At 34.6% G+C, this 26,887-nt stretch overlaps 2 protein-coding genes across 6 annotated transcripts in view; one reads left to right on the forward strand and one right to left on the reverse strand.

The window, feature by feature from the left end:
• The window catches only part of LOC133173256 (uncharacterized), a 27,799-nt gene extending 22,134 nt beyond the window's left edge, over nt 1-5,665 (forward strand). Inside the window, exons 43-55 of the mRNA XM_061308241.1 lie at nt 613-756; nt 1,183-1,293; nt 1,383-1,498; nt 2,381-2,519; nt 2,695-2,754; nt 3,120-3,253; nt 3,347-3,481; nt 3,566-3,702; nt 3,929-4,068; nt 4,265-4,387; nt 4,577-4,654; nt 4,844-4,991; nt 5,137-5,665. Of these exons, the coding sequence (XP_061164225.1) occupies nt 613-756; nt 1,183-1,293; nt 1,383-1,498; nt 2,381-2,519; nt 2,695-2,754; nt 3,120-3,253; nt 3,347-3,481; nt 3,566-3,702; nt 3,929-4,068; nt 4,265-4,387; nt 4,577-4,654; nt 4,844-4,991; nt 5,137-5,273 (1,602 nt within the window). The 3' untranslated portion in view covers nt 5,274-5,665. The remainder of the gene's footprint in view (nt 1-612; nt 757-1,182; nt 1,294-1,382; nt 1,499-2,380; nt 2,520-2,694; nt 2,755-3,119; nt 3,254-3,346; nt 3,482-3,565; nt 3,703-3,928; nt 4,069-4,264; nt 4,388-4,576; nt 4,655-4,843; nt 4,992-5,136) is intronic.
• On the reverse strand, nt 5,666-26,887 carry LOC133173255 (kelch-like protein 5). Of its 5 annotated transcripts, none has more exons than XM_061308238.1 (9): nt 26,783-26,887; nt 14,857-15,185; nt 10,458-10,654; nt 10,008-10,220; nt 9,384-9,573; nt 8,883-9,270; nt 8,360-8,572; nt 7,639-7,810; nt 5,666-7,341 (listed from the first exon to the last, which is right to left on the reverse strand). In XM_061308238.1, the coding sequence occupies exons 1-9, from the start codon at nt 26,830-26,832 to the stop codon at nt 7,282-7,284; spliced, it is 1,812 nt and encodes a 603-aa protein (XP_061164222.1). In that variant the 5' UTR covers nt 26,833-26,887; the 3' UTR covers nt 5,666-7,281. The 5 variants fall into 5 exon arrangements, with proteins under 5 accessions (XP_061164222.1, XP_061164219.1, XP_061164223.1 ...); XM_061308235.1 differs by lacking the exon at nt 26,783-26,887 and adding an exon at nt 23,781-24,107; XM_061308239.1 differs by lacking the exon at nt 26,783-26,887 and adding an exon at nt 22,778-22,801.

The raw sequence follows: 26,887 nt of genomic DNA on the forward strand, positions 1-26,887 counted from the left end.
TTCAGTCTTGTATTGTAAACTGTGAAAGCTGCAATGAGTCCCCTATGATTAATTAACTTGACTGCAGTAGAAAATCCAGAGGCAGATCTTTATCTTTCACATTAAAATTAATGAACACCTTTGTCTGCAAGTGATTTTTATCAAAACTCATTGACAACACTAATATTTATATTACTAAAACTAAACAATGTTAATTGTAAAGGTTTTACATGCTGTAATATATTATGCTGTGTTTTATTCAATAATATTTTTGGACTAGATTTTTTTAAACAGTTATAACCGTTATACAAAAATGTAGGTAAAAGAGAGAGAGAAAGAAAGAGAGATCTATTGTCAATTGTCCCAGAGATTCTATGGTCTGTAGAGAGCAAATGACGCATCCATTGTATTTCCAACAGTTATTTGAGTTACAGCCCTATGTGAAGAAAAGCATATAATCTCTACGAATTGTACAATGAGAGAGAGAGAGAGATCATGTATTAAATGTGCTTAAGTTTAGCTGTCAAAAATCACATGGATAATAAATGTATGACAATCAAACTGTATGCTAATTTCAATGTATGTATACATGAAATATAAATAAAGGTAACCAGAATAATCTTAATACTGTAGAAACCATGGCGACGCGAACCTTGGCCTGTTGAAGCCTCCGAATGTCATTTCCTGATCGGCATGTGTCACATCGAACTGAAGAGTTACCATGAAGCTAAGGACGCCTTCACTTCAGCTGTCAAGATAAATCCCAACTACGCTCAGGTCAGACATAAATCCCAACTAAGCTAAGGTCAGACATAAATCCCAACTACACTCAGGTCAGACATAAATCCCAACTACGCTCAGGTCAGACATAAATCCCAACTACTAGATTCAGGTCAGACATAAATCCCAACTATGCTCAGGTCAGACATAAACCCCAACTACGCTCAGGTCAGACATAAACCCCAACTACGCTCAGGTCAGACATAAACCCCAACTACGCTCAGGTTAGACATAAACCCCAACTACGCTCAGGTCAGACATATTGATAGAAAATTAAACTCAAAGAGAAACAAAACAGATCCCTGTTCCCAGGCAGTGTGCAGAAGAATTTTAAAATCTGATTAAAAATCATGCATATATACATAATATCTGTTAAAAATTTACTCCCATGGATAGTTTTAAAATTTCCTATGTATTTTTCAGGCTCTGTACCAGAGAGGTGTAGCTAAGATGAAGCTGAGCAGTCGAGGTTTGAGTCGGGAGGGGATCCAAGATTTCAATCGAGCTCTGGCTATCAACCCCAGAATATTCCAGGTAAATCAAAACTACTGAGTTGTCCCTCCAGTGTACATTCAAATTTGTAGAGGAGTTTGTGAATAATGTTGGTATTTATTGTGCTTTAGGCATACCTTAGCAGAGCATGTTATTATGGAATGAAGAAAAATTACACTAAAGCTATTCTGAACTGTAATGAGGCAGCAAAGCTCCAGCCACGAAGTGTGCGATCCTACTTGTACAGGTAAGTTAACTCAGTCAAGTCTACTTTTACAGGAATCTCTGTCAGTTTCACAGGGAATATGACTTCTTGTTACAGGTATTTCAATTAACTCAGTGTACATACCTAATTAAACAGGTAATTCACTCTCAAGAATTTTTTATAGAGATGAAGCAATGAGTCTGATTTCTTCACACCAGTAAAAAATACTTAAGAGTTTTTGTTCAAGTAATTTAATAAGACTCATTGTATGTGACTACTTGTACCAGTAGCTGAAGCAGTCTCTGTGTATGAGACTACTCGTTCATGTACTGGTACTTTACATATCAAACACAATCCTTAGTGAAAGAATCCTCACAATGTCAAGATTTTGTGATTTCGGAACTCGATCCACACAAACCCTTGACATAGGTCCTTATTTAAAAGTTGGGCTAGACAGCTATAATTTCATTTGTTCCTGGTCTAGGACTGGAACCAATCAGAAAAACAGCTTTTATTGTAGGTAAATTTTGTAAGCAAATATGACTCGTCTTTAAAATGGAAAATGTCAGTATTGTAGGATTTGTGAATAGTTACTTTAAATAAAACATCAGGGATTAATTTTTTGAACATCTTACAATCACAAAAGATATACTCTGGAGTTGGGCAATTTGATAACGACGGATTTAAAAATATATATTCTCATTTAATGTTTAGTTTATATAATTACCCATTACGTTATGTGTAACTGCAAGCCCAACTTTTAAATAAGGACTTATGTCAAGGGTTTGTGTGGAGTTCCGAAATCACAAAACCTTGATATTGTAAGGATGTAGTGAAAGAAATGCACCGATTTCATGCAGTGAAATCTTTCTGTTACTGATAACTACCATTAATTATATTTTACTTACTGAATGTTATTGACAGAGGGGCACTCAAGTATCACATCAAGGCATATGACCTTGCCATCCGTGACCTTGACATTGCTATTGGAATTGACAGTACATGTGACCTTGCATTTTTCAACCGAGCTGTCTGCTATCAGGAGAAAAAGAATTATCACAAGGTATGCTGTATGTTTGAGGTAGCCATCTCTTAACTTTATTTTCTTTTATCACTGAATATTATATTCAGATGCGTGGTAAAAGACAATGGATTTCCATAGGTCTTTACATGTCAAAGTGTTTAACTTTTGGTGCTTGTTTATACGTGAATGCAAGGACCTGGATTTTATTTTACAGTCTCTGAAAGATTATGGTATTGTCCTCCTTCTTGGAGATGATGACAGACTGAAGACAAAGGTATGTAAAGCACTCATCTCTGATGTTGTGTTCTAAATGTTTTATTTGCTTTACACAGAATTGATAAATATACTTGTACAGTTGAACTTTGATATCTCAAACACCAATATTTGGAATACAATGGATATGTCAAAGTGAGCTGGAAGTCCCAACCACATATTCCTCTAGTATTTTACCCTTGATATCTCGAGTCCACAGATATTTTAAAGTTTTTTTCTCGGCCCCATGGAGTTCGTGATAACTAGATTTGACTGTATATAATCTTTTGTGTTTGGAAAAAGATGATAGAATAGTGTTTGTTTGTCTGATAGAAGAATCCTCAATTTAGATAAGAATTCTAGTGTATTGTTGTGTTTCATTTGCAGGTCTTGATCAACAGAGGATTGCTGTACTTCTCACAGAAAGATTACACCAATGCCTTGTATGACTTCAAAATGGCTGCCAAACTAGACCCACAAAACTACAGAATTCTACACACATTGGGTCTTTGTTATCACAAGTGAGTTACCAAGTCAAGTCTCCATGGAGATTGCATTTCATAGAAGTTTTTTAAATTATTTTAATTTATAAACACTGTTTTGTATTTTGTTAGGATGGATCGTCTGAAGGAGGCCGTGGGAGTGTTTACTTCCTGTCTAGAGAGGAACCCATTCTTTGTGGAAGGTATCATTGCTCGTGGCAATGTGTACATGGATTATGGTTCACCCAGAGGAGTTATTTATGCAAGGTATCACTTTTATTCAGTTTTCCTTCCTTTAATTTGTGGCATACATTTTATAACAGATAAATGTAAAATATTCTGCTTTTGCAGGCGGGATTATGAGCGAGTTCTGATGCAGAACCCACTACACCTTCCAGCCCGAGTTAATTTGGCGTACACTTTACAAGTGTCGGGCAAATTCATGCATGCTTGGAGACAGTTCACAGCAGCAATTGAGATCAATCCTAGTGAGTATCTTTTATAAACAACAAACTGAATAAACACTGTTTATGTGACAATGAGGCAATAATTTTGTATACTTGCCTGTTAGATATACATGTATATGGTTTGGAAGTAATTAACATTAGATCTTTTTTTGTGCAACTATCTCTATACTATCTTTTTGTATGTAAAACACAGTAATAAGAAAGGACTCACAAACAAATAAAAGTTTTGCTCTGAATTTAACTACAGGATTTAAGCCAGCCCTGGAAGGTAGATCCATAGTGAACCTTCAGATGAGCAATACGTTTGCCGCCTTCCAGGACATCTGCGAGTCCATTAGAGTAGCTCCAACTGCAGAGCTGCTGACTAATAGAGGGGTCATCAACCAGGTAAAACACACAGATATATTGTTAACATTGTCCAAGGGGCTGTGGATTGAATGGTATTTATAGTTTACTTCAAAGCGGACTAAGTAGGGCAATTGTCACTGCTGTTTGTTTTATTCTTAAAGCTGTAATAGACACTAAATATATGACAAAATGATATGGATCCACCAGATATTGTATTTTTGTTGTGTTATAACAGTTCATGAAGGATCGGGTTAATGCAATGAAGGACTACCAGAGTGCTATCAGAATGGACCCTACATATTCGTTGGCTTACTTTAATGCTGCTAATGTCTACTTCCACACCAGGCACTTCAAGCAGGTAAGAGTGATAATTGAAGAAAATCACATTTTTCCATTATAAACAGACATGAAAACATGTTTTAAACTGCATTTAAATTTTAGTCGCAAATGCATTTGAACCTAAAATTTCAAAAATTCAACTGTAAAAGACTAAGAAAATTTTTAGGATATTGCTAGCAGCTTATATTCTGACCCCTCTTTATTTCAGGCTCTGAACTACTATAACAGTGCAGTAGAACACAATCCATCCGACGAGTCTGCTCTCCTGAACAGAGCCATCACAAAAGTAGGTCATCTTTACTTTTGTTTAGATTCCCTGATCAAATGAGTGATGTGTTTTGTAAATGCTGCAGGTCAAACAATCTTAAACATGCTTTCTTTGATATTGTCAATCTCTACTTGTAATCCTTAGTGAAAATGGTAAGAAGTAAATTCAGAACGTGAATTATTTAATTAAACTGCTGTGATATATCAGGTGATGATGCGAGATTCCCAGGGTGCCCTAGCAGACTTTAAGGCAGCCATTAAACTCAGTCCACATACAGCTCACATGTACTTCAACAGAGGGAACCTGTACTCTTCACTGGAGCAGTTTGATCAGGCAGAGAAGGATTACTCTAAAGGTAGACATTATCCCTGGACTAATATTGAATTTACTAGCATGTCACACTGAAAAGAACACTTCGCCTTGGTTCTTATTTTCTTAAATTATCATTAAATTGGAATGTGCCATCGTTAAAGTAATAAATGAATTGTGATCGCTTTCAGCTCTTTCTCTGAAACCGGACGACCCACTGGTGCTGAAGAGAAGAGCAGATGTCTTAGGCAAACTAGGAAAACGAGACGAAGCCATTCAGGACTACAAGCGAGCCGTGGAAATTCAGAGTCACCTGACAGGAAACTAACCCAATAAGGACACAAAAAAAAAACATTTACTGAGTGAAGGCAAATAACAGCTGACATAGGACACTTGTTACCAAGTTCTCATCATGAAAGGACAAGACATTTACGTATTTTTGTATGAAGAAATGCGACCTTTAAAGCATTTCATATTCAGTATATTATTTTATATTTTGAGTTTTCTGTGAAATTTAACTGATATTGGTGGAGATTATGTATGATCCGTCCACTTGATAGAGATCTCAGCACAATAATGTGAATCTGTGATATCAATTGTGATTATTTTATTCCAGGCATTTTAAAATATGATTTTGTTTCCTATATTCTTTTTTATTTCAACCATATCTATGGTTGTAGATATGGTTGTACTTCGTTTGGTTGCCAAGAATAAAAAACATTTGACAAATTTCTTCGTTTTACTTTGTTCAGAGTGTGTTTACAAAAAGACCCGATAAAAAAACAGTTATGAATCAGAATATTTACATAATACACCGAAGATTGTTTCAAATGCAACAAACATTTCTCTACAAATAACCAACTTAAAATATCATAAGAAAACCATTAAGCACTAAAATAGTAGCAATAAGCCAATACATAATATCTTGATCCTACTTTAAAATGCAAACTTGTACTTACATGCATTTAACAATCCAAAAGTATATACATGTACTATATCTGCGTAAAATTTACAATGACTAGCATTTCACATGAACTGTAATATGTTGATTACAAGGGAAGACAAGTTTTCGATGTTAATATGATTTGGTATGCTGTGAGCAATATTAGATAAAATGGTTAAAAAAAATGCCAAATGAATTATATGTATATGTTATAAATTGGTCCAGTATGATTGATTAATAATGTGCATCTTATCAAATGAAGAGAGTGGTCAGTATACACCCAATTGCAACTTTTTTCCCAAGTGAAAATGAAGGGCAAGCAATCAGGCAAAATATAAAAAGTTGCAAAAGCAGTTTAGTATTCTGACATGCATGTATACCCTGTACAAAAAAATCAGGTAAACTAAATCTGGCATACATTAAAGAAAAAGTCACACCTGTAATGCCCTCTGCCTAATATCTATCAGATAATGCTTACTTTACATGACTGATTTCTCAGATCTTAGCAGTATATCTACTGAAGCAGGGGGTTATATAGTTATTGGAGGAGTATTGTTTGTACATGGTTAAATACTTTACAACCAATCAGAAAGTGTTTTACTCAGAGATGTACACCTTACAACCAATCATTAGAGGCTTTGTTTCTTTTCCAAATGAAACTATCATTTTAAGTTTTAGACAACCAAACAATGAGGCTAGCAGTGGAGAGTGGGGGGTTACAGGAAGGTTATTGCACAAACTATCAAAAAGATATTACAGACAGTAATAAAAAAAAATCATCATACAACAAAACTTTCACATATATATACACCCAAAAAATCTAACAAATCTAACAAACTACCAATCAAAAAGCAGTTAATTCAAGAGCACAGAACTAAGCATATAGAGACAGATCTGACACATGAATAGGCACTACAGTACTACAAACTGGCTACAAGTCTCAGATTCACATACTTCAATGACTATCATTAATGTAAAAGTGAGTTCAAAATTTATACATGAATTTTTTTAAATTAATATTTCTCTTAAAATAAAGCATAGTTTATATTTCTATTATGTTGGATATTTGGTATAAAAGTTTTTTGGTTTTTTTTTTAAAGTGATTATCACAGGTTGTAAAGAGACGGTGATTTGTTGCATCATCAACGTTTATGTTGCATTGAATTCAATGGCTGTTCTTGGCCAATTCTGGCCAAACTATGAGCACCATGCTGATATGTGAATGGCCGCATGTGTGTCAAAACGATGATTGGTTCTTCTAAATTGGTCACACAATCATACATCTGTCCTGATTAGGTCACACAATCATATGTCGGTCCTGATTTTTGTTTTTGCGGCGAAAGAATCCAGATGGCCACTTCCGTAGAGAAGAGAGTGACCACTTCCTCTTATGTCAACTGTTAGGGACATGGACAACACAGGCACCTGCTCGGCCAGTACAAAGGGCTGCCATCTGTAACGTACATGTACATCTTATTTAAAGCTTGAATCTCATTTGATTTTTCAATTTCACTAAAAAGAATCATATTCTGGTAATATGCAAAATAACTCCTATTACATGCCTCTCATAAATAGTTAAGATTACAACTTTCTGATTAAACATGTATTTTTCACCACACAGTGTTAATCAGTAGTCAAGAGATTACTGGGGATATTGAATAAGAAACAGCTTATCTATATACTATTTAATGTTGAAATAACGGGGCTGAAACATCTACAATAACTTAATAATTTTTCCAGTATGACTAACCTTGGACCACTCATTTGTGACAGGGTCATAAGACTCCACATCCTGAAGGTAATGCTGACCATCGTATCCCCCAACAGCAAACACCCTGTCCCCCAGAATACACACCCCAACTGCATCACGAGGGGAGCTGATGTTGGCTATCATGGTCCACTGGTCAGTCTTAGGGTCATATCTAACAAGTTAGGCCATAAAAAATTAATAAATAGTTTCTCAGGCCAAAAATTTGAAAATTCAATGCGGCAGGCAGGTTTGTTTGTTTTTTTTTTTTAACGGGTATCTTTTTTTCATTTCAGTCGTTCAACAACTTGATGATATTAACTGATTCTCACTTTTTTATTATCTTAATATACCAATTATAATGTACTCAACTTTAAATTATGTTATTCTAAACATTTCTTTAAAAGTTAATTAATAAAGGACTGTATAGACTAGAAGAATATTGTTTATCTAAGAAAAACGTCTATCTATCATTGTTATGAAAAGGGAAATAACTCAATTTTCTTTTCCAACTTGGAAAATTATAAAATTGAATTATTTCCCTTTTCACAATGTCAATAAAATTGATCAATGCGGCCGTTTTTGACCTGATGCGGCGGTGCCTGAGAAACAATTGTTTAATTTTTTTGGCCTTAACAATATTAGAATGCTTATAAACCACTTGATAAAATTGATAGTCAATGTTTCAATTTGAAATAAGGTCACAGAGTGGTTTTCAACTTACCTTTCAGCACAGTCAAATCTGCAGCATGAGGGATTTGAGGCTGGGGCCTCATGACCCCCCACAGCATACAGAAAACCATTACACGTGGACACCCCCACTCCACCACGCCTCTTAGACATAGGACTGCAGTGTAACCACTTGTTTGTGTGTGGATCAAAACACTCCACTGTCTTCAAACAAGAGCTGCCATCTCGACCACCGACTGCATACAATCTATAAATATAAGGTCTGACTGAATTACAGAAATACAACATTCAGATGAGGCCTATAAACATGAATTATAAAATCAAAGAATATAATTACAGTACTTTAATGATCATATTACTATCATGATACAATACAGACTGATGCTTGTATCTTATTTCGATTTAAATTTTCATGAAGTTTTAAATAAGAAGGTTCTGGTCTTGTCAGAAAATGTGACTCCAGACATAAACACAAACAGATTCCAGATTAAATGATCTCTCTGTGTCTGCCATACAGGCATCAACAACAAAAAATGCAATGCAATCTGTCCACATACTTTCCGATCAATACTGCCACTCCTACTGTGCTCCTTGAGGTTGACATAGGGGCTACAAAGCTCCACTGCCTAGCCTGAGGGTCCCATCGTTCAACAGTGTTCAGGTAGGACCACCCATCATGTCCTCCAACAGCATACATTGGTCCCTCCAATACCCCCACCCCCAGTCCATGTCTGTGTGTAGACATAGGAGGCATAAGATTCCAGGATTTCTTCTTTGGGTCAAAGCACTCTACTGTATTTAATGTTTTAAGTCCATCTCTCCCTCCCACTATGTACAATTTGTCTTCAATTACTGCAACACCAAACTGAAGTCGCCTCCCACTCATGTTGGCAACTTGGGTCCAAGAGTTAGCACGCAGGTCATATTTTTCAATAGTAGTGGCACCTACAAACAATTTTCTTATATTTTTAGCTACCATAAAGAGAAATGTATTGTTACAAAATCAAATGTGTCACTTAAACACTTATTCTTTTTATTCTGTGGCTATGATTGAGTACCTTTGTTACAATCTATCCCACCCACAGCATACATGAGACCCACTGTCGACTTTCTGGGCTTGGTTCTAGGACTCTGAAAAGATGACCGTCTCTCTGGCAACAGATGATACTTTAGAGCCTCCATGATCAGGGCTTGACATTCTTTCTCTTCTCGAAATAATGGGTTAGTTTCGACATGATCAGCAATATACTGCAACAAAACCACAGAAATAATCAGGAACTATAGCTCTCCTGATAGCATGGCTGCTGATGTAGTTTCATAACAAAAATGAAATGTTGCTGGCTTCACGGAGATAAGGTTTGCTTTTAATGGCTTCTGGCATTTCGAAACTAGTTTTTATTACTCTACAGAGAAACATCTACTTCAAAATACATCGTAAATGTCCATTTCTGATAAATATACATAAATGCATCTCCTTGAAACACAGTTTATCTTTGCAGAATGAGTATTATATAATTCTGGATTATACTGCAACAACATAAAAAAAATCCAAGAAAAGCTTTCTTATTAAAATCTTAGCTTCCCAAAATCTAATGCCTTTAAGAATGAAATTAATATTCATTATTTTTTCCCCCAGTTATCCCTCAAGATAATTTTAATGTTAATCAACAAGTCAGTAGTACCTGTGGAGACATTAGAGGTAACTTGATGTGGGCGAGGAGTTTGGATAAATATTTTTTCCTATTCAGCAGATCATGTTTAGACCACATAATCAGGGCCTGGAATATAGTTTCTTCATCTGGAACATTAAGATCATCACTGGCAAGCAGACGACAAACTTCATCCGCAGGTAACAGAAGAAATTCCTGATTGTGCATTACTTGAACAAAATTATCCTGAAAAAAGAGATAAACAGACATCTTTTATGAATTGTAAAATGCATATAGATTGATATTAAATGAATGTCTTGCCAAATCTTAATGTTTACTGCTGCTTTATATGTCCTTGCTAGCATTAGGTTTGACAAACACTTAATTCCTATGAATAAAAAAAGTTGAAAGAAGAAAAGAAGAAATCAACTGTCAAAATTCAGCTTATTTTTTAAAACCACTTGATTTAGAAATGTATTTTACCATGAGATAGGTATTGGCAACTTTGTACAAATTGGAGCATCCCTGAGCATCAGCAAATTGGCGAATCCCAATACAGTTTGAGGGATGGAGCTGCTTCATGAGGAAGCTACAGCAGGCCTCCACCACCTCAGATAGCTGAAGGAGACAGGCCGTAGACAGAAGGCTCTCAACTGTGTCCTCCTGTAGCGGGATTTTACCTACAACAACAGGGGTGTGGCCACATATATAAGTAGTCATTCCCAAACAATAGGCCAATGGCCTGAACAGTCACATGAATATAATACATCAACTGTTTATAAGTTGTGTCACCTAACTTATCTAACATAGAGAAACTTGAGCTGTAAGGAAGCCCTAGCCCTGTCCTGGAGACAAAGCAATTTTAATCTATAGTTATTTTTCTAAGATTTAAAAAAAATGTATTTTCTCACATATTTCCTGTAAAACATAAATACCTCCCCCCTCCAAATAATATTTTCTTCATCCCTGCTGCTGAGGACTTGTCACAGAACAAGACGTTCATATTTAAAACTTTTGTTTACTATCGGAAATTTATTAAGTAATTCTGGTAGTCACAAAGAGATCTTTTGTCTTTTGTTTGAAAATAACGATGGATTATCCTAAAAGCTGAGATGTATGAACATTTGAAAATATACAATGAGCCCAATTTCTAAAACAGCAATCAATCAATCTAATATACAGTCAGTTTTGAATAACAATTCTATTTCCCTACAGATCTGAGATACAATTACTTATATTTACATTTGCTATGTTTTTCTACTAAGCCAACTGTGCAATTGATTTGAAAGTCATTTTTGTGTATACTCACGGGTAGAAATATACACGGTGAAACTCATGCTAAAGTGACGTCACAATGAGGCTACAGAGACGTAAATAAAAATGTAACGATATAGGGCAGCAAGAAATTCAAATATTGAGTATATTATTGGTGCTTTTAAACTTGTAAAATGTAAATACAAGGAATGTTTTTAAGTTTAGTGTGAATTATTGGTGTGTAAATCACACAGACTTGTCACATAGGCATTTTTTTCATGAAGCGCTAGCGCGCTTCATGAAATATGCCTATGTGACAAGTCTGTGTGATTTACACACCAATAATTCACACTAAACTTAAAAACATTCCTTAATACTATGATTTCCCCCATCTTGTGTGAAAAAAACCAGCTAGGAATCTGACTTAAAATTAAATAATCTTAGAGCTTCCCTCATGACAGAGATATTTACTGTTCAAAAAATTTCCTCTGGAGTATGATGTAACATAGTTTACTGAAGGGTTACCACTAGCATCTTCTATGGATATTTTTCAAGCCTTGAGGTAGAACAATTGGATATACAAGTCATAAGTTAAAATGAGAACAGAGGGGTTTCCTTGTCCTTGGTGATTCTCTCTACTGCACTTCCCTTGCAAAGGATGATATTTATTTATCTGTAGTGAATTGTTTACATATGTGTTCTGCATGGATTATCCCTTCAAGATTTTTGTTATTCTATTCTGAAGTTTTATGGCAGAACCTCAATCTTTAATAGCTTTCAATTTGACTAAGTGTATTTTTATTTCCTGCCACTCAAAATACTGTAAACAGCTGCTAACAATTTCCAGCACAATAAAATACCCCCCAAGCAGCAAGAGTTGATGTAAACCATCTCCTACAACCTGAGTCACTTACTGACTACAGGCATGTTTAGTTGTTTACAGACTTTAACATTTCAAAAAAAACAACAACAAATAATCAGTTCTTAAAATGCTTTCAAGAAGCAATCAACACTTCTCTGTTCCAAAAAATAAAGAAAAGACCAAAAACTCAAACTCAAAAACAATGAAAATAACAAATCACAGTAATAATACATCCCTGTGTATCATATTTTCTTTAAACAAAAACTTTCATACAGATCAAAGAAAATTTTATAAACATATTAAGGAGATCAAAGAAAATAAACTTCAAATTTAATAATCTTGAACATGTAGAATGCCAATGCGTTTTGGGTCAGTGAACAAGTGGTCAATTTCTTAAGGGAGCACAATGAAACATTTGTGCTGAATATGATTAAATATAATCAACATTTGTTGTACCAGCATTGAGATTCTGAACACTGTATCATGATGAAGGGAATTAAACTGATCTCCTTGACTGCCATGCTGGAGAACAAAGCTTAATTAACATAGAAAACTGCTGAGATCAGGCATTGTACTGCCTGCCCACTTGAACCACTTAACACTTCTGGGGGCCTTTTCCTGGGGCCAGGCATAGGAACTTCCTTCTCCAGACTCTCAAACAATTTAAATGAAGGACAGAAATTGTTTTCTATGCAGAAAGATGTTAAAAATATTCATGTTTCATGTAAAAAGTACTAGCCTTTTTCTTAAAAACTGGTCCATCCCTTATAGTTCATTTACTACCAAATAATTATAATCTCTGTAAATGATTTCTTTCAGTGTGAAAAATCTGTAAATACTATGATGCATTTTCACACTTAAGATGAACACACTATGTACAATGGATATGAGCGCGATTCTTAATTTGGCACCTTCGTAAACTTATAGATTCATGAATACTGTAGATTCCTTATTTTTCGCGAGTACTTTTTTTTCACGAAATGGCTCTTTATATAACGTCAAATCGCGACAACAATAATTTGCGAGTGGATGGTTGATCTAGAGATTTTACATTGATTTCAGCACTACAAAAAATAAAGACGAGTAATTTTATTTCGCGAGTGGTGCTTCTCGCGTAATTACGCGATAATTAATTCTTCGCAAATATTTAGGAATCTACAGTACTGCCTAAAAATATGGTAATAAGCACTAAATATGTGTAATGGTAGCTCTAAATCATTATTGTGTGAAACGGTCACCTTTTTATGACTGTGCTTTAAAAAATATTACATGTACAGAACTAAACTTTGAATAAAGTGCTTATGACTTTTCTTATTCAAAAATAAATTCAATGCAACAACATATTATTTTTTTCACAACTAAGGTTCCTTTTGAAACATTCTAATATTTAAGTGCATATAGATGTACATCTATCTAGGAAAGCTACTTATCAAGTAGTTTTATTTCTGACATAACTAAATTTTGGATTTTGTAATTTTTTTTTCCTTCTCTTTCTTTATCAACATTTATAAATTTCTCACTATTTTCTTTATCTTTATTCTTATCATTCTTAACTTCTCACATAAATGGCATCCTTTAACTTAATGCACTGTTTTACATCACAAACAAATATAAAACATTTCGTAAGATTTATAGTATGTAAACATACTGAGAACTCTTTGTCAATAATATATTTGTGTGCATATGACATGTACCCCTTAAACCCTCTGTCAATTAGCTTAATCCATCCCCATATGTCTGATCTGGCTGAGGTGGGATCAAGCAACAGACTGTTTATGATCAACAAATGTATGTAACTGAGTAACAGTTAATGATCAAGAGACTCCATCACTTCAACTAACATGAAGTATTTTTGTTCATAATTTATTTTTTTATTTTTTTTTTTTTAAAGTGTAATTTGTACTTGTTTTGCAAAATTTTTTTATAAGTCAGATAGATATTTTTGAAGCAAACTTTGTTAAACCTCATTATTCACCTTAACATCTGTATGGTCTGATCCCAAAGTCAGGGAATTCCAAAAATCTGATCCCAAAGTCAGAGAATCCCAAATATCTGATCCCAAGGTCAGGAATCCTTATCTATGTCTGTGTCTATTGATTTAACTTTAGCTTTATCAGTGACATCCCAGATCTACTAAACCTGTCACCCCAATACTCAATCTTTATTATAGGGATAATTGTGACACAGCTCCAGTCTTGACAAACATCAATAATCAACAACCTTATAGAAAATGAGTAATTCCCCAATAAAACCTCTGTAAGAAACATACTAGAATATAAACACCTTTTTTAAATAAGTAAACAAGAACATATACTGCCTAAAAGATGCATCACTTGTCATTATGACGAAGTCTGCTAAGGATCCAGCCTAATTAAAATTAGACTTGTAATTCCGATCCTCCAGTATACCAATGTATCATATCATATGGGAGTGGAAATATAAGTTTTAATTAGACTGGCTTTGTAGCATATATAGCATTTACTATAGATCATTAAATTTTCATGACACTTTATTTTCACGAGATCATGGAGATAAGACATTTACTCTTTATAAGCAAGACAAAATTTTCAGTTGTGGTTACTGCTCTATATAATCCTTAGGAATACTAATATATGCTAGAATGATAATTTCGCGAGTACATTGTCTCGCGTAATTACGCGAAAATAAAGTTCTCACGAATAAAAACTGATTCACAGTACCTTAATAAAAATTTCTTCAAGCTTACTATACAATTATGTGGAAAATGATTAATTAAAAAGCATATACCTGTATAGGCATAGTTGACAATGGCCACCATGGCATCTGGATCTACATCTTTCATCCGGATTTCCTCCATGGATGCCTCTTTCACATCATTCATGAACATTGCTGCAAAATAGTCAGAAGCTGCACTGAGGACCAATCGGTGAGCTGGAATCCGCTTGTTACCCACAACCAGGGTGACATCACACAACTGCCGCTTCTCCACATACTGTTCCATTTTGCGGATCATCCTTTCTGGATGGTTGTGGGAGTGGAAAAGGTCAGGGGTCATAGACTCCTCCATTCTGGAGTTAGCCTGGTTCTGTGAGGCATAGGTCTGTTGTACAAGGTACCTGAAAGGCATCCATAAAACACAGTCATGAAAAAGGTGGAGATAACGAACAGTGATCAATCTTATAAATCCTATATATACTAATCATGTACAGGGCAAAAACATGGATTCCTCTGCAAATATGTAAAGGGATTCAATTTGTAAAAGATCTCTGAAAAATGTCATTAAAAATATACATTTATGCATAACCATTCAGATAATACCGAGATGATGTATCCTGTGGCTACATGTACTATAATATACAATATATATATATAATGACTTTTTTTTTACCTACATTATTCAATCTTTACTCAAAGATTAATTCACATTTTATGCAGAAACTTCAAGAAAATAACCATCATTAAAACCTTTGATCACTTTTCATCAGAACTGCACAAAATAACTGAAGACACTACAGACTGTATTAATGTTTAGACAGAGAGACATGCCCTGAACTTTACAACTGGGGTTCAATAAACATTTACAACAGCCAAAAATTTTTGGCAAGAGTTAAATGTTGTAGTGTATGGTATAAAGTAAATAAAAGATTAAGCACACAAATAATGAAAGTAAAGTGTTTCTACAGTTGCCCTGCCAGAATGTAAACCATTACAATGACATTTATTAGATTTAGTCGCCAAACTTCACCATCAGCCATTCATTATCTCAAAATACATATTAGAGAACTGTATTGAACAAAATCAATCAGCATTTACAATGGACTAGCATTAAGTAGAATCTAGTGTTCAGTAGGCATGCCTACTTCCTAATTTAATTTTCTCTCACTGATTCAGCTCCAGTTCATTGTCAAAGCTTCCTGTCTCTTCCATTCACATTAACTTAACTTGGAGGTTCCCCGACAATCACAAATAAAGTCCTTTATAGCAGAAATTTATACAGCTTTGCAAAGTATTGAATTCTGGATCCACTGGGAAAAGTATATGACTATTCCCTGAATCTGCAATGACACTGACAAACACCCACAATATACTGTCAAAAGTGGGCTAGACAACTAACAATATGTTCTCCTCTACTGACAATTTCAATAAGATACTATTAATATTATTCTGTCAAGCTTTGATGTATGATTTTTACATTAATAAGGTTTAAAAAAAAATCATTTTTACTACTTAAAAGTCAAGAAGAAGGTATAATAACAATTTCTAATGAAAAAAAAAACTCATTCATCAGAACATACCTAAACAGAATATACCAAAATAGAACATACCTAAGCTGGTAAAATCATTTACATTCTGATGTTTAAGCTTCCAACACAAGCTTCTAGAGTCCTGTGTGCACTATGTTCAGTATCAGGCTTGACAAATTCCTCAAATATATATGATGTAAATCTAAAGTACCCCTCTAAATGCCACAAGATGTTAAAACCTTATTGTGTTGTCAAGTGCTTCATTAGCTCAACACTTCACAATCTTTCTCTGTAAAATGGCCCATTAAATTTTATCAAGAGGTCACTAGGAAAATGCGCCTTTTCTTCAGATGTGAAAATACATATGTAATTTTATACAATGCGTCATCATGCAGTAGATATTTGAGCGAGTTACACGTAATCAGATATAATAAAAACAGGTTAACTATTCATCCTAAGATTGAATAAGGAAAAAATGAATCCTGATTTAAGATCTGTCTAATGCCAGAAATATTTCCCAGTGTCCATTTAATTGCCTTACATTATTAAATGTTTCGCATTAATGATTATTTAAAAACATGTTCTATTAACTTGCCTGCTCAATATACCATAGTACTTATCTGTATTACAGTGATCAATGCAATACAGATGTGTTCTATTAAACTGTAGGCTTAAAATCCACTGAATACTCTTTCACAGTAATCAATGCAAAATAAACTGCAAAGTTTTCAGTGTTTGCTTTTATGCACAAGAAGTTTTATAAATTAAGTTTCACACTTTCTCCGTAAACAACAGATTATCATGGGCAACAAAATTTATTGAGGAAAAAGAAAGGTGCAGAAACCTGACGAGATCTTCAATGATAAATTTATCACCCTGAGGTCTGAAACCTGGGCTCACGGGAATTGAGGAGAGGATTCCCAGGGGAATTTAGGAGAGGATTCCCCGGGGAATTTAGGAGAGGATTCCACGTAGGCTTTGTTTCCCAATGCTTACTGAATTTATTCAATAAAGATTTTAAATATGTTTTTATAAATTACAAGTATTAAAATATTTGTAGGGAACTTCTAGCTTATTATGATCATGCTAAAAGATACATGTACATGTATTACACGTAATTCATTACAGACATGATACCACAAACTCGATCAGCTTAACCATGTTAACTTTACACTACTCATTGCAGCCTGAACCCTACACCCAGTGGTAGAGCACTCTTATCAGTGGTGGATTTAAGGGGGGCGCGCCCCCCTAAAATTGTCAAAGTTATCTAAATCATATTTTCCTAGAGAAAATGTAAAAATGTCTACTCGGTAGACCTCATTTTAACCCTACAAAATCTCTAGAATCCAGGACCCACTGGGGGCCCCAAAACAGCCCCCAGACCCCCTGCCTACTTTTTGCACCCCCTCTAACTTCAATTCCTGGAGTGGCACCTGTTTATTTTCACACAAATGTTAGTTGTCTGTTGGATGTCCAGGAATCAAGAATATGTATATGAATGAAGTAATCAATGTTCATTATACAGCATGTACGACTAATTTAGCCCCATCCCGAGGTCTGAACCCCTGGACCTTTTACAGCATTGGACACATCATGTACATTGGTCTGCTTGGTCAAGCAAGGGGTAAGAGAGGAGACTATTATTACTGTTAATAATGTTGGAGATTTGACCCCATTCCTCAGACATAAGAGAACATAAAATCACACATTTTTTTTATTTTCCTTTACTACTGATGCTATGTACCTTATTCAGTTAAGATACTCTGAAAATGTTACAGCGTTTAAAGATGACACTCTTGTTAATGGACAAAAAAGTATAGCAATAGGTCACATGAATATCTAGAGCTTGGACACTCTTTATTGTCTCAAAAAAGTATAGCTATAGGATACATGAATATCAAAAGCTTGGACACTCTTTATTGCCTCAAAAAAAAATGAATATTAATAATTTGACTGAAGTAAGGTAAAAGCCATATATATATGTAGACCATAACCAATAGACGAATTTCACATTTACAAAAGTTATTTCCCTTTGCAGGGTCAATCTGGGGTCAACCAGTGTAAGACACTGTTTTCCCTCTATAACAATACCAAATTTTTGGGGCAATATCTCTCAAATTAAATCCGTTTGAATATGTTCATTATGTTTTTCAAGTTGCCCCATACTAAGGCAATTAAGGAACGGGTCAATATTGTCCAATGCCGTTTGAAGGCTGAAAATATTTACAGGTAAGTTACAAGGGATATAGTGACAAAAATGAGTGTTACGACAACAATGGGAGATAACTCTTAAGAATGTGATATTCGTCTATACTCTCATGTTACAAATAACACTCTTACGTAAAACAGAAAAGTTAGGGCTTGAACAATACAAAAAAATTCAGAATAGAGCAATATTGACTTCATCATGTGAAGACCAGTATTTCCTTATTTAACAATTAAATCTCAAAATTTTTAGCATGCACTAAATAATACCAATATTGTAATATGAAAAATAACACAATTAGCTGCTCTTAAAATAGCTAATATGAGGAAATCAAGAAATCAAAAATTACTTTTTTAGTCATTTCAATCACCATATAATCTCTTGATAGTAAAGATTTTAAACATGAAGAATCAAAATCCTGTCTTATATTACACAAATACTGCCTTCACTCATCAATCTAATTATAATAAAAGTCTTTAAACAAAACCGTGGGTATCCTCATTCCAATCAAACTTACCAGTTTCTGAAATCTGGTCTTCATCTTTGTTAAATTTTTTTCTTCCAAAATATTTGTTTTAAAACAATAGATCAGTCTATAGTGCAGAGGGAAGTTAGATTATAACGCAATAAACAGTAAACAATGTCTTGTTTATATACAAAAGTGAATGTGAGGACATAGATAAAATCAACTGCAGTGTCTTTCCCTGATTGACATTGCATGCAATCGATGGAAATAAAAACTATTGAATAACTGCTTTGTAAATACTTTCTCAAGATCTGTTGTGTACAAATTTTTGTTCACATTTGAAACCCTTCACTGGCATATAAGTTCACACGAGATACGAGCCAATTTAATAATTTACTTCTTGTGAACACCAAGTATACACATGAAAACACATCCAATAATGAGCCAACAAACCCACATAAAAGTGCATTGGTCTCAAATCTTAAAGTTTCTGACTCTCACAGTGGCTATTGTGTCCTTTACTACAGTTATAATTTATAATCAAATGATATATGTCTCAGGACAGACCCACAGCACACAAGCACTATATTGTTTCTGTAGCCATCTTTTTAAAACCATATTATAATAATAACACAAGGCATCTAACTCCGAATGACATGGAGTACCCCCTCCACAGAATAGAAGTGATTTACACTAGATGTATCAGAGAAAATGCACTAGCAAACTGTTTATTACCGTTGTCTCCCATGAATAGTTTAACAATCAGTACATGACATTGCTCATTTTAACAATGACCTTATGACAATAGTATTTCAGGTAAAATGGAATACAGTGTTTAAAAGTATACAACTAAACTATAACATGTTATATCATTTATAAATTTGCTCACAAAATTAAGAATTTCCTTGTGACATGTGCAGGGGAGATGACACAACATAAAAGAGCCTAGAGGGGGGATAGATTAGAGGAATCTCGATTTACAGTCAAAGTATATCACTGACTGGAATCAGCAAGATTCCTGTACCCGAAGAGCATGCAATTTTCCAAAGGAATTGGAATCTCGCTGACGTCCTTACTGATATGCTTTGTTTTATTATACCCATACCCACGATAAATCAGAAAAAAAAATGTTGAAATTAAGCTCCTCAAGTTCCTTATGAAAGAGAACAAATCAGCTCCCCTCCAAAAAATTATTTAATGTGATGCAATTCTACTTCATAATGATTATTCATGATTTTATTTGGAGCATATTGTACTTTTCATAAGATTACAAAATATTTCTTGGAGTTCCGAACAGTGTGCATCATCCACATTTTCTCAAACTGGCACACCTTTTGTTTTGAAGCCAAGGGAATTACACTTCAGAGAATCAGTGAAATATATTGATTTGGCATTTGCTATAGTGAAATATCAATAGGGGTACAATATCATTTAAACAAAAGAATGTTATATGATCTAGTCTGCTATAATTTACCGGTGAACCAATTTACCCATTATACCCAATACTACGGGATAGAGTAATGCTCAGATACATACAAGGCCTGATCAACTGTCAATACAGAGTGGTTAAATAGTGACACCTAAACAGCCAAATTGTCCTGCATGTGATAGAATTTTCAAAACAAGAAGGTAAACAAACCAAAATACACACTCAGTTTATAAAAATAAAATATAATGTCCCATTTCTGAGTTTTCTTCAGATAAATATGAATAAAACATTACAATGACAAAGAAGAATAAAACTGTTGACGACTACAACCTGCCTATCACATAAACAAGTACAAATGAAATAGTCCACAATGTTTGAGGTTTTGTCAAATGTCGCGCGTCAGGGGTGCCTTTGTTTACATGTGAAATATTCAGAGAGGCCCTACCTTGTATTCTCGCTAGGGCTACGAACAAGCGTCGCGGTGGAGGGAAAAATGTCGGGGACCCCGGGAAAAGGAAGGTTGTCCTCGTCCTCCTCCCTCATGATACAATCAAGCTAAACTTTGTAAACACACCTGGGGCTAGACGGAGAATGTGAGGTCATCATAAAACCATGTGACCTCGTGTCCACTCAAGTGTAGCGAGGTGGCTTAGTGTGAAACATGGAGAATAGCCGAGAAATGCGAGGTGTGAACTGACAAGTTTATTGATTTCCCCCCCCCCTGACGTCTGCATATCACATGAAAAAAAAAAAATAATAAAAACGTTACACTCTGTGTTACACCTTTAAAAATCATGATTAGGGAATACAAAATAGGTATAGGCCTATATATATGTGTGTGCATGATCCATTTCTGTTTTCGAACCTCTCAAAATTGAAGAGTAGATAATAGAAAAGATACCTTACGATAAGAAAGATAAGTTCACATCCTACAACCTTATGCTCTCCGTTTTAAAGATAAAAAAATTCTTTCTTTTTTTTTTTACAGAAAATCGTGGAAAATAACTTAAGAAGATAAAAATAGCCACGAGGGCTGACTAAAAGAGCTGAGAAATAGTTGAAAATCTTTAAACTTGTGATATTGAAATTTACTTGACAAGAAAAAATACAGGTTTTACTGAACATGGCCACATGCATCAGGGGGTTCGGGGAAAGAGGATATGTTCCCATTTCGCTGTAGCTTAGACAGTTAGAAAATATGGTGATCTCATCACAATTATCATTTTACAGAAGATTGTTTCTCATTTTTGAAAACATCCAGTCAGTAAGCTTTTAAGGAAGCTTAAAAGTAATTATAAATCTAGTCAATTTGTCGTTTTATATACTTGATCGATTCATGTAATGTAGTTTGAGCCAATCAGAGAGCTGAAAATGATAGAACAATATTTTTAAGTTATTGAAATAAGATTGAAAGTAACTTTAAATGTTGTGTAAGTTTTCGTATATAACGCACAGATTAATACATGTACATGTATGTTTCGATAATTGCACCCATCAACTTGTCTAAAAATAATTATTTACATTCTGCTCATAATAGCCCTAGATTCAATAAATTTTAATGCACAACAGATGTGTACTTTAATTATTCAATATATTTAAAAAAAAAAAACAAAACAAAACATGATTTCCACTTACAACTGCCAGTAAGTACGGATTCAATGTGTTCTAATATATGACTTTGTCCTCCAAGAGTAAGATCTCCCTCTGTTTCTAATTAAAAAAAAATCAAAATAGAAAAATCTAAAAATTCTTTTTATTCTGAAATGTTATCCCTGATGATAAAATACATCTTTTCCTCGCAGAATTTGTATTTATAGTATTCAAAAATTTACTTTAAAAAAATAATTTATCTTCAAAGACCTCGATGAAATCTTCGTTAAAGAATTACTCGGTAGGTCCTTTCCTACTCTAATTTATACCAGATATATACTAAAAGGTGGATATTTACCAGACACTGTCACATACTACAGTCAAAACTCGTTATCTTGAACTCGATGGGACCGAGAGAAAAACCTTGGAGATATTTAATTCGATTCCAGATATCGAAGTTTAACTCAGAGACATCGATGGTATTCGGGATTTCGATGTTCAAGTTACCGAAGTGCAACTGTATACGTAAAATGAACGAAAACACGTATAGTGTAAATTTTCTCTGTTTACGTATAACCTGATAGTATACCATGGAGTACATACCTGTAAGATGCCACTTTTAGGAGTTCCAACCCGTCTGTCTTTCGTTTAAAATTTGTTAAATATGCACTGGCCGATATTATAAGCTACTCAAAGAAATGTGACTGCCCTGGTATATTGCCCTGGTAAATTGCTTGACGAGTAACATGCACTATTCATTAATTACTGACCTGACATGCAACCTTTGGAGGTCACACTAATGCATCGTTTGGCCTTTGAGATTAAGAATTATCCAACATTCCTGTTTGGTGGCTCAACTTTTAATGCATATTTTTTCCCTACCGTAGTAGTGTACTTTTTATGTTTCAGATTTTGTGTTCATTTGTAACTAAGCATTAAGCCAGCAACAAAACACATCAAACAGCCTAAAACATTACTGCTGCCAAATCTCGTGTTTTATCTTACAGTCGGCAGACTCTTAAAAAATAAGAAGAGCAACTATAAACAAGAGAGTATAGCCCCCTTTTTTAAAAAATAGCATCATGCTTAAATTCATAAATCGACTTATGCCAGACAGGCCCTGCGGCTATGTAACAGTATATGCTTTACAGCATTTCAGCCTCAGAAGTGTTCTCTTTTTTGAAAAAAAATATCAAATAACATAGATTTTGGCAAATCTTCCAATATACTGACGACCTTGAACCGAAAAGTAATTTACATTGCCAGATACATGGGATCAAAATGAAAACCTCCAGTGCATTCAATACAGATAAGATCTTAGACGAATGATTCAGAGTCCGTGAGTCATTGAAGGAACTGATAAAACATAAATTTCATCCCAAATTCTAGAATCTGAAAGTCTCTCTAAACATTTTAGTAAACCACTTTCAGATGTCAATTATTCATTAAATTTGTCTCATGAAACAATTTTAAAAATCAGAAATCCATCAGAATAAACTTAAAGTGCGATATAAAGTGGAAGAAAATTACAGACATCAGAGAATATCTGCAATGTATTTCACTAAAGCTAATTTATGGTATTCAATAAATCAAATAACGAAATACATTTAAATGAAGACAGATGCATGTTTGAGACAATGAAAGAAACCCCACCATCTTGACTGACTTCGTTACCCACGGGAGTGTGGGGAGGTTGTGAAAAGGACGACTACGATACTTATTTTATCGACAGTACTAATTCTTAGACTACCACTACCTTGTAGTTGTACTCACCATGCTTTCCTGTGAGCACCTTTCCGTGGGACGGTGGAAAAGTTCATCCGGTTATACAAGGGTACAGTGACCGAACCAATTGGGTCCTCCCAGTTCTGTTTCCGCGTGTCGCCCATTTTCCCCGGGGCACACACATTTAAGGAATACTTAATATGGGCACCGTCCTTAGTCATGTTATAAACTTTTAAAAGTCATGTGCTAATAGTAAGCACTTCAACATACGAGCAGGGAGAATAATCACATCCACGTGGTCAAGATCTTTTCTTTTGTGTTATATTTGTAGACCCCAGTCACCTCATCCACAGATGAGAGAAGATAACATCAAATGTTTGACCCAGTGCAGGGGATTCAGCAACAAACAGCACCACACTGACAAAGTAGATTTATTATATATCAAAATAGCGAGTCTTTAGCACCGCGCTGGATGATGAAGCCGATTACTAGCTCTCTAGGGGCGAGCTCTTTATCTGTTCCGAAAACAAACCCCGATCCTGGAATGACGTTCTATCATTTCAGTATGCATTGATTGATAACTGCACAAACATATTACTGCACACTGTTGGAAGTAAAAAGTCGGTATTTTCAAAGTAATAGTACTGTTTCTTTTGTTGATTTTCTTTTTCTCTAGGCTCAGTTTAATTAAAAAAATTCGTTTTGAGAATTAACAGACCATTTGACAACTAAAGCAATTTCGTGCAATTTGTTGTTGGAAAACATTGCATAACCGGGATCGATTTTTTGAATTTTGTATCATATTCTCGTGTATATCGATTAACAAGCCTGGTAAAACTATTAAATTACTTCATTATTTATTTTTCGCTCCTTTGATCAATTTTTGATTTCAACATAGCAGTATTAATCTTCTAAGTACGGGATACAGAATACATAAACTACGTGTTACGATGTCCAAATACACCAATTACCCCCCTCACCACGTACAACTATCCGCAGAACAAAGATGTAAAGCTCTTGATCAAAACTGGAAGGAGTACTAATTAGAATAATTGAGTAGCTTTAATTAACAATCACACGTTCGTATTATCCGCGGCAGTCATACCATAAAGCACTTTACTGTAGAATCATTAATGTAATTACACTGCCTAGCTGAACAAGTTATCTCGCCCCCAAGTCATTTCAAATATAAAATATGACTTTGAATACTAGTATATGGCACATTCCGTTTGTTATTGCATATATATGTTACCATAAAAAAGCTAATTACCTACTTATAAACCTATTTTTCTTAACAAGTTTTATATGTTTTTTTTTTCAGAACAAAATATTTTTAAAGAAAACCTGACCTGTTCAGCAAGAAAGAGAGAAATTTCCTTGATCGGAGGGCTATGCACGCTTTGTGTATTGAGGAGAATGAAATATTGCTCCCAGCCCATGCTTAGATCGGAGTGGAGCCATCTGTGTGCCATAGATTCAGGGATTTTAGAGATATGTACATCATGCTTGGTAGTGTTTAGGAAATTTTACAGCTATAAAAGATTGTTTTGAAAAGATAAGAATTTTACAAAAAAGTCAAATTCCGAGAGGAGTTACAAAGACAACAATGAACTTTTGTGTACAGTTAGTAGAAATCAACTGCATGTAATGAACTTTTGTTTACAGTTAGTAGAAATCAACTGCATGTAATGGACTTTTGTTTTCAGTTAGTAGAAATCAACTGCATGTAATGGACTTCTGGAAACGCAACAAAATAAGTTCTTCACTGGTTTATTTAATAGAAGCAATATATATAGCAATAGTGCTGGGGAAAGGGGGGGGGGGGGGTAACGTATCAATGCGGATGTCAGTCTCCACTCAGTCTGCACATAATTTAAACATCATATAATTATTTCCATTTTATTTTCTGTAGCAATGTTCAGTTGACAAGTTTTCAACAAATAATGAACAGTTTTTCAAAATACATGTAAAAAGAAGGAAAGGCAATTGAAAGTATCAAACGAATAAAGATATTGTTTTGACAAGTTTTAAAAGATAACAAATTAACGTACTGATAGCAAAAGGCAAACCTAAGAAGGAAATTTTACCCCACATTAGAAAGAGTTGCAATCATAGAACCACATTCCATTTGTTGACTGTCAACATTCTATGATACTTGCAGAAAATATCTTCAAACATCTTGCGATATGCAATGTATCTACACGTACATGTAAATTTACATGTTTTATAAATTAAGCTAATATGTTTTCAATTTTAATATGACGACTTAAACTTGGGCCACCATGTTTGATCCAACACACAGATGTCATGATTCCAGGAAACAATTCTGGATTCATTACCGTGGCAGGTAATTAAAGTTGGTAAAAGGGTTAAAAATTGAGCATATCTAAGTTGTTTGTGGATTTACCCTCTTTCATTAAGCTGCGATCTGCTTTCAAGATGCAAATGATTCTAATAGGACGGGGTTCATTTCTCCAATTTGAACCTTTATGACAGATGTAACCTCCTGTCTCATCAACGTCGTCAGAAATGCAGGTAAAACAGGCTTTAATGTATTCATTTAAGCAGAATCAACCAAGCATAAAATGTTGAAAAGATGCAGCATCCTGGTGCATGCATCAGACAAATGATCCAAAAATACATCATATGTTTTGTGCCACCTGTTATATCGAGAAGTCAGGATTAGACTTTAATGCTAAGCGGGGCCACTGAAACATGAATTTGTGAAATATAGGTCAGGTGCAGCATACAGAGCATAGATCATACTTTATATTACATATGGCAGTCCAGTTTAGAGATAACCCTTGAAATAAGCTTGGATTAGATCGAAACTTTAAGCTGAGCTTTGTGTCTACTAACATGTACAGACAGACGGACACCATCATTCCGGTATACCACCCACTTTTTTGCCGGGGGTACATACATGTGGTTAATCAAACCGTGCTTGGTAACAAATCGGGAAGACTTACCCTAGACCTTCTGTGCTCTCTTGTATCGAACAACCAGCATTCTGTCTATAATATTTCAAGATTTTCCAAATTTCAACTCACCTCAAAATCGATACAATTTGCGTATTGTCCGGATACTGCAATTCCGACATTTTCAACCTTTACGTCAATTTTTTTTACCAGAGAAACCGGATTTTGATGGTATTT

This window comes from Saccostrea echinata, unplaced genomic scaffold (assembly GCF_033153115.1).
Source record: "Saccostrea echinata isolate AGI-Se365-2 ecotype Australia unplaced genomic scaffold, CSIRO_AGI_Sech_v1 ptg000056l, whole genome shotgun sequence".
Taxonomy (NCBI): domain Eukaryota; kingdom Metazoa; phylum Mollusca; class Bivalvia; order Ostreida; family Ostreidae; genus Saccostrea; species Saccostrea echinata.